The following is a 9,050-nucleotide window of genomic DNA, read 5'->3' as shown; positions in this document are numbered from 1 at the left end:
TTGTTTTCCTCTATTACTTTGCATTGTTCATTCAGGAAAGCCTCCTTATCTCTCCTTGCTGTTCTCTGGAAATCTGCATTCAGTTGGGTAAATCTTTCCTTTTCACCTTTGCCTTTTGCTTTCCTTCTTTCCTCTGCTATTTATAAAGCCTCATCAGACAGCCACTTTGCTTTCTTCCATTTCTTTTTCTTTGGGATGGTGGTGATTGCAGCCTCCTGTACAATGTCACGAACCTCTGTCCATAGTTCTTCAGGCACTCTATCAAATCTAGTCCCTTAAACCTATTCTTCACATCCACTGTATATTCATCAGGGATCTGATCTAGGTCAAATCTGAATGGCCTAGTGGTTTCCCCAATTTTATTCTGCTACTGGCTGCTATTTTAGTTGTTTTTTAAAAAATCTTTTCTATAATTGTGTAGATTAGATCCTACTGCTCCATTTCGTTCCTTGCGTAGGAGGAAAAAACTACCATTTAGTAGAACAGAGTTGTAAGGTACAACCCATGGCATTTTGATTTCTTGTTGCAAGCATCTGTACGTGCCAGTAATATTAGAAAAAAACAAATACAGATTAAATTATTAACAGTGCATTCACAGCCCTATCTTGTTCAATAGATTTATATTTGTGCATACTAGTGAAAAAGATTTGTCCTGTGGCTCAAATATAATAGTGGGGGTAACAGTGCTTCTCTTTCATCACCAAAACACTCTGTTCCCATTACCAAGTAGAAAACCAAGCCCTTTTGAATTAAGTCCCTTATAAATGTTTATACTAATAGAAACAGGGCATGAGGTTAGTAGGGGACTGGATTCCAATGCCTATCCTTATTGGTCTCTTCTTATTCCTTCCTTTCAGACAGATGTCTGCTACACATCCTGCCAGCCCACATCCAGCATAGCCCAAACCATGATTGTCCAAACTGATTTTATAAGTCAGACTGCAAATTACTGTCATGCCAATGCCCCGCATTATGGAGACGACCATACCTGTACCAATCCTCTTCCAGTTCATCGCACGATTCCCCTCCAGTGGTATAATCTGCATCATAGTTGTCACTGTTGATTTGTTTCTGTCTCCTTGCTTTTCTTTTTTGTGCTGGGACCTTAGCTGACCCATTGTGATTGCTAGTATCGGCATACTGTTTTGTTAAGGGGTCGATAGTTGCAGGCATCCTATGACAAAATTAGGATATTCAGTTTCAAGTGAAAGTATCAACGGTACACTAAACAATAATTAAGAGAAGGAATGAAGTCTCTTAATTTGTTGGTGTAGAGTTCCTTCTGTGAAGAGTATGTGTCTAAAGGAAAACATTTTGTATCCTTTAAACACTGAGAAAGACCTTCACACACAGGAATTGCTCTGTGGGATCTGACAAAATGAAGCAACTGAAGCCCAGTAGAATACACAGTAGCAGGCAATGCCAGACATCAACTCAAAACCTTGCTTCTTTGGAATTCCAGTTAGTTAACCAATTGATTATTCTGAAGAGTTACTGATTCATGATTCCCTACAGATAAAAAGGAAATGAAAGTGACCTAGCTTAATGAATTTGCAAAGACTAATTAAATGATATGAAAGATTTTGCACACTAGAAATATTGGAACAGAGAATCAGCAGTCGATAGTGGTGGAATGCCAGATGCCTGACCGCCTAGGCATCTACAGATTTGACACATAATGTGTTGGAGCACATAATAGAGCAGCTCTAAAATATGGCTAAGGTTTTGGATTTGGATGGCCCAGGCTAGGTCTCATCAAACCTCTGAAGCTCAGCAGGGCTGGCCCTGGTTAGTACTTGGATGGGAGACCACCGAGGAAGTTCAGGGTTGCTATGCAGAGGCAGGTAGTGATGGTGAACTACCTCCGTTTGTCTCTTGCCTTGAAAACCCTATGGGGTCGCCATAAGTCAGCTTGTGATTTGACGGCACTTTCTACCATCAATATTTAGGAAGAATTATAACACAAACGTGTGAGCCCTGATACTACAAAAGATTAGATCCTAGGACTGCATTCCACTCTCTTCCTCTGCAAGGAGCCATCTACTAACACAAGAGAGGCTTCTACCAGCAGAAGACTCCTTATGACAGAGGAAAGCATTTCTATTGCTGGAAAGGATCCAACCCAAACTGCCGATAAATGTATCCTTCATTAATATTGCTAACAGAGAAGCAGCTTTCATGGCTAACTGCAGGCTTTACCAGGAAAACTGGCCTAACATTAAACCAAAGTGAAGCTACCTGAAAGACAGACAATGCCTTCATTCACTGGTTAGGAATAATGTCCACAGGATAAGCTGTTTGGCACAACTTCCACTCCCATTCCTCTCTCCACCCAGCACACCCACAGGCAATACAAGGAGTTGCTTTTGAATATGTTTATCTTTAGCTCACAAGCTTAGTTTCAACAAGAGGACTAGAGTGTCAGAAATCTTTCTGAAATCTGAAATACTCCCAGGGGCCTGAAGGGACTTTCGTAAGAATGTATTTTCATCTGTCACATTTTTCCCCCACCCTGCTTCCAAGGTGGCATACGATGTTCACTCCTCCTCCACTTTACCCTCAAAATCCTATGAAGAAAGTTAGACTGAGACAGAGGCTCAGGTCAAGCATAACATGAAACCATTCATTAAACAAACTACTGTTAGGCTACTCCACCAAGCAGAGTTAGTGAGGGTTCATCAAGTTAGTATCTGAAATCATGGTGTGAAGTTGGCTCTTGAACCAATTAGCTTTAACTATAGTCTGTCTGATGTGCAAATGCATACAGACAACATGACTTGTTTCCTGATGCCAACCTCGTTCACTCCTTGACTACAAAGAGGCCTAACTATTATTTATTAAATTGAATTTTAAACTGCCCTTCCCTATAAGAACAGGGCTCGGGGCAGTGTACGCCATAGAATAAAATGCATATAATGCATAATTAAAAGCAGTTAAAAACAATAAAAACACAAGTCTTTGTTTCAGATCCCAGGTTAAGCAAAAATCCTGCAGCAACTTTACCACAAGTAACAGTTATGTCAAAAGCAACCCTTACAGGTGGTTGTGTCCTCAATGGTAGGCATCAAAATAAAAAGGCAACACAGTTGAATAGATTGCTTGTTTGTGTTGGGCTGCAGTAATGACGCTTTCTCTGTTCTTGCCCACAATAAATCCTGGAGTGGACTAGGGCAGTGTAAAACAGTAGCCCAGGTTAATGGAACAAACAATATAATCCCAGATTCTACTCCCAATTACTCAACAAATTACAATATTTTCATTCTGCCCTTCTACTTCAACAGTCCTCATAAAAATAACTAAACTTCTGATACCTCCAGTCCAACAACAAAAACAACAGGAAGAATTTACTTACGGTGTAGATCTGTAGTTATTTTCAGGATAGACACGATGTGCAGGAACATCAGAAGCTGAGTAAGCCATAGAACTGGCAATTCTGTCTGGGTAGTCAGTTACTGGCATAGGTGATGAAGGCTCCGCATTTAGATTTTTCACCTGGAAATAAAAAAATTCATTAAAATGCATAGAATGAACAGGATACTACCATTTCAGAGCTTAATGCTGTGTCTTAATGAAGTTATTAAACTCTTTATTGTGGGCAAGAACAGATGGCTGAACCCACCAAAAATCCCTAGAGAATAAGTTGCTTACCAACTGTCCACTCTCAGTAAGCACAAGAAACTGCACCCCAGAAGGAATTATGACTGTATCAACTGCCAGTATTCAATACCAAAATACGGTGAATCTCTTGTCTTTCCTCCAAGGTCCTTAAGACAGTATACATTGTTCTCTTTAACCTACCCTCACAACTACCATAAGGTTAGGCTGAGCCAGAATGGCCAGCCCAAGGTAACCCAGTGAGTGATTTGAACCAGAGTCCTACACTCTAGCCACTATACCACACTGGCTCTTCTCAACATTTTGTCTCAGTCTTACCGCATGTGGAGAGGCCTGAGAAGAGGAAGTCATGTCAGATCCCACCCTGCTTCCAGGTCATGTCAGATCTCTTCATATGCAGTCACAGCCAAAAGATGTGCCACTCAAACACACAATGAAAGTCATATTGCAGGAACTCTTGCATTTATCAGTTCAGCCTCATACCCAGATATGGAAGAATTCTCTCAGGCTACTCCCCCACCCTGCTCCGCAACAGGAACAGAGATACAGTTTATTTCATCCTTGTATTCAAATGCAGCTGCTGCTATAAAAGTGCACACACCATTAAGTACAATTAAAAACAGCCTAACACCATTACACTACTGAAATAAAAACAAACTCATTGGCCAAGCAAAAAGCCATCATAACAGTATAATTGGCCAATTAAAAGCCTAAACAAGCTTAAACACAAGCCAATTCAGTCAACAAAAATGCCCTCCAAAACAATGTTTTCATCGTGTTTTGTTTTTCAGCAAAAAAGCCAGTGAAGCAACGAGTCAAATCACTCTGGGAAGCACACTCCACAGGGCAGGCACAACTGCACACGACAATCCCACCTCTGCACTAACTGCAGTAGACAAGTGGGATACAGAGATGAGCTTCCTTGTTCTGGGATACAGAGATGAGCTTCCTCGTTCTGGGATACAGAGATGAGCTTCCTCATTCTATGTATCTAGAAAGGTATATGTAGGAGTTGCTGGGCCCAAGTTGTTTAGGGCTTTGAACTGGGCCCACAAGTAATTAGGTAACAGGACAGGGTGAAAGCATTCTGTGCCAACTGTCGCTTCCCAGCTGTCTTCAACAACAATGCCCAACAAAGAATGTTTGACTGAACAACTGATTGTATGCCTTGCACTACAGTTTGACTATTTACAGGTGCAGTGTTGCCCTATGAGGCCCCTATTGCACCTCTATGAACTCATAAGTTATGAAAACCTGATCTGTGCTAGTTGTGTGCAAAAGGGACTGAACTGTAAGGTAACTCCAAATGATGCCAGCCACAGACACGTGCCCAGAAGGAAGCTTTCCTGTGAGATGATGTGTTCATGGTTCCTGTATGTCACCAACCCTCTTACCTGCAATAAGATGGACCAGTTCCCTGGCCATGTATAGCACTAAGAAGCCAGGCTGCTGCCATGCCGGGATAGAAGATAGGGGACCCAGACTCCGTGAAGAATCCCCTTTCCTTGCACGTAGGCAACATGTTTTTCCCCACCTAATACATCACCTAGTCGAAACCACAGCCATAAGACAACAAGGAAACAATGGCTCTGGCCAGCACAGGACATAACCCCATCAGGTGCCATTGTCCCGTCTAGTTTCTCATTAGGTTTAACACTGCCCACTCCCCAGACTTTCAACCCCTACACCAGTCAGCATATTTTGGGGGGCGGACTAACAGGAGGTGTGCCAAGAGAGGTGGCCAAGCTTAGCCCACCCCTCAACGTCCTAATAAAAGCGAGGGCCCAACACCAGCTCTCGCTTTTGCTTACTTGCACTCTTGCTTCCTTACCTGATCCCCTCCTACCCGAAGCCTCTGACTCTTGGTTGCGCAGCCAGAGTCTCATCATGCGCCTGCCGGTTCAGGACACGACCCTCTCCCCAGCACCCCATAGTCTCCTCATTTTCCTGTGATTCGCTCCATCCGACTTCGGACAGGTAGAGTATCTCCCATCATCGGAACATCCTGCTAATGCGAATGTGCTATATTTCCTAGGTGCTGTATAATTGTGTGTATTCCTGTGTTGTTGTATGCTTGAAATATATTCAGTAAACAAAATCTTCTTATACCGACGTCAGTCTCAGCGTCTATTTGGTGTGTCTGGAGGAAACAGAACCCCTGTATACATAGATGCTCACCCCCACAGTAGCCTATTGCCTGGTTTAAGATCATAACTCCTCATATTAAATCATGATTTGAGACAATTTGACTAACAGCAGGGATGCCAGTCCCCAGGTGGGGGCAGGGGATTCCCCCAATTTTGGGGGTTTCCCCCAGACACTGGCCAGCTGGCCAGCAAGGAAAGCTCCACCCCCAAAAGGCATCTATGGTCCCGCTTGAAAAGAGCAGGTGTGTCACGGCTCAGGTGGGGTGTCACCTGACACTGCCACCACTCTGGTTCCAGGCTCCTCTGAGAAGTCCCAGAGCACCTTCCCAGGCCTTTAGACCTCCCTTTTGGCCAAATAATAGGCATGAGGACCAGGCAGAGTGAACAACAAAAATAGTTTATTTTATAAAAGGTCAAACAAACAAGGTGCAGAAATATAACAGTAAGTGGGTGAAAAGAGAAGAAATCAAATGCCCTAACGCGTGTAAATATATACTGTCGCTATCTCACTATTCCAAGTGGCACTAAACTACTCACCCTTCCCTCAGGATGAGGGTCTCTTCCCTACAGCAGCCTCAGTCCCTTCTGGGGCTGTCCCCTGGGAAGAAGAACAGCTTTTTCCTGCTTCCTCTTTTATTCCAAGCCCTCCTCTTTTCCTATTGGTCATTTTTGGCTCCAAAACCCTCTCGGGGGCTTCTGAGAGTTGTAGGCCCAGCCTCACCTACTGCTAGCCAGGTTCCCTGGGCCTAGTAGACCTCTGGTGGCACAGCCCAGATCATGACAGGGTGCTGTACGCGGCTTGCAGGGCAGGCACATGCAGCACCCACTCTTTTCAAGTGGGGGCCACCCACTCCCTTTAAATGGTTGGGGACAAGTGGGAGGTGTGCACATGCAGTGTCCCCAACATGATGATATCACTCTACATGATGTCACTGCATCAGGGACTGCCCCGCCCCATCCCAGAACACCGCCAAATCCCCCTGCCAGGGAGAAGATGGGACCTGGCAACCCTATACAGGCAGGAGAAATTATAAGGGCTTCACAAATGAGCCCCAGTCAAACCAGTGCCACAGACAATAACAGACAGTCAATGCATGGACCTTCCTCTCTGCAGTCAATTGCAACTGTACTTTAGGACAGTAATCCTCAATGTGGCACCCTTGGATGTCATGGAACCCAGTAATATGTTTTCTGGAATCCACATAGATGACTTTTATGAGTCATTCTCTGGAGTGTGGAGAGTTTGGCCCCAACTGAGGAGAAGGAAAAGAGGGAAGCACTGCTGCTGGCTGCAGTCTGTAATGATTTGCAGAGAACATGCTCCCATGAGGGTAGGTAATGATTTGCAGAGAACATGCTCCCATGTTACCATTTTGTGATGGCTTTGCATTTCTATGGCAGCCATGTTACAGTAATGCTCACTGCCTTCTCTCAAAATTCCAAGAGTCCATAATCACAAATGAGCACAGAGATACCCGTTCTAAACTAAGATATGGAACAAACCCTTCTCTAGTAGAGCCAGTAACATGCCAGTATGAATATCCTCCTTTAAAACACTGTAAGCATACTTGCAGCATGATATTTTGTAAACAAGACATATAGATGAAGAACCATATCAGGAATCCAAGAATTATTTTTAATATCTTAGGAATCCAATGGATTGCTTTATTCACAGATAGCTTCTAATCTTCACTGTTACAGATTCTAGCTTTGACTTCATTCCTGTGTCTTTTCACCTTAAAATTTCTCAGATAGGAAAACAGAGTAGCTTAACGGGTTTTTCAAGCTTTACATTATTATTTGCAGAAGAAGCTTCCAGGGGGACAAAGGTTCTTTCACTGTTTCTTCCATGTGGCATTAGTGTGTCTTAAACATCTCCAGAAAAAGGAAATGGAGGGAAGGTCAGACCTCTAAAGAGAAGTATATGAGAGTTACTAGGTACTGCAGATCAGCCATCAGAGAAACCAAAGCTCAGTATGAGTTGGGCCTGGCAAGGTGTCTTGCTACAATAAGAAAAACTTCTACAGATATGTGAGAACCAAACACAAGGTAAAAGAGGCAATTGGACCGCTTTTGGGAGTAGAAGGAGAAACTCTGGTGGAGGACAGAGAAAAAGCTGACAGGCATAATGATTTTTTTGCCTCTGTTTTCTTCCAGAAGAACACGGGCCCATCTAGAGATGGTATAGGACATAACAGGACACCTGAGTGTCCAGTTGACTTTGACAGGGAGGTTGTGGAGAGGCACCTGGCTGCACTGGATGAATACAAATCCCCTGGGCCAGATGGTGTGCACCCAAGAGTGCTCAAAGAACTGTCTAATGAACTTGCAGAACCTCTGTCCATCATCTTCAAGGCCTCCTGGAGGACTGAGGATGTGCCACAAGATAGGAGAAGAGCAAATGTTATCCTAATCTTTAAGAAAGGGAAGAAGGATGACCCAGGAAACTACAGGTCGGTCAGTCTGACTTCTGTTGTTGGGAAGATATTAGAGCAGATTTTAAAGGGATTGATCTGTAAGCATCTGAAGGACTACTTAGTGATCCGGGGAAGTCAGCATGGTTTTGTCCCCAACAGATCTTGTCAGACCAACCTGGTTTCCTTCTTTGATCGTGTGACGAGCTTACTGGATCGTGGGAACTCTGTTGATGTGATTTACCTAGATTTCAGTAAAGCTTTTGATAAGGTTCCCCATGACATTCTGATGGGCAAACTGGAAGACTGTGGGCTGGACTATAGGACAGTTCGATGGATAGGGAACTGGTTAGAGGACTGCACCCAAAGAGTGGTGGTCAATGGCGTTTCATCAGATTGGAGAAAGGTTTCCAGTGGGGTGCCGCAGGGCTCGGTTTTGGGCCCAGTACTTTTCAATATTTTTATCAATGATCTGGATAAAGGGGAAGAAGGGCCACTCATTAAATTTGCTGATGATATCAAATTGGGAGGAGTAGCAAACACCCAAGAATATAGAGTTAAAATTCAACAAGACCTAAATACTCTGGAGAAGTGGGCAGCTGCAAACAGGATGCAATTCAACAAAGATAAATGCACAGTATTGCATCTGGGCCACAAAAATGTCAAGCACAGATACTGGAAGGGGGATACATTTCTGGGAAGTAGTGTATGCGAAAGAGATCTTGGGGTAAGGGTGGACTGTAAACTAAATATGAGCAGTCAGTGTGATGCGGTGGCAAAAAAGGCAAATTCAGTCTTGGGTGGTATTAAAAGGGCCATAGCATCGAAATCGCAGGCGGTCATACCCCCTCTGTATACTGCCTTGTTCAGGCCG

At 43.7% G+C, this 9,050-nt stretch overlaps 1 protein-coding gene across 1 annotated transcript in view; it reads right to left on the bottom strand.

The window, feature by feature from the left end:
* The window catches only part of OCLN (occludin), a 35,031-nt gene that overhangs the window by 7,531 nt on the left and 18,450 nt on the right, over nucleotides 1-9,050 (bottom strand). Inside the window, exons 5-6 of the mRNA XM_015413965.1 lie at nucleotides 3,353-3,492; nucleotides 989-1,174 (exon numbers count right to left, since the gene is read on the bottom strand). Coding sequence (XP_015269451.1) covers nucleotides 989-1,174; nucleotides 3,353-3,492 — 326 coding nt within the window. The remainder of the gene's footprint in view (nucleotides 1-988; nucleotides 1,175-3,352; nucleotides 3,493-9,050) is intronic.

Source organism: Gekko japonicus, unplaced genomic scaffold, assembly GCF_001447785.1.
Source record: "Gekko japonicus isolate JY-2015 unplaced genomic scaffold, Gekko_japonicus_V1.1 scaffold1923, whole genome shotgun sequence".
Taxonomy (NCBI): Eukaryota; Metazoa; Chordata; class Lepidosauria; order Squamata; family Gekkonidae; genus Gekko; species Gekko japonicus.
The sequence above is the reverse complement of the archived record's forward strand: the minus strand, read 5'-3'. Positions and strand labels throughout refer to the sequence as shown.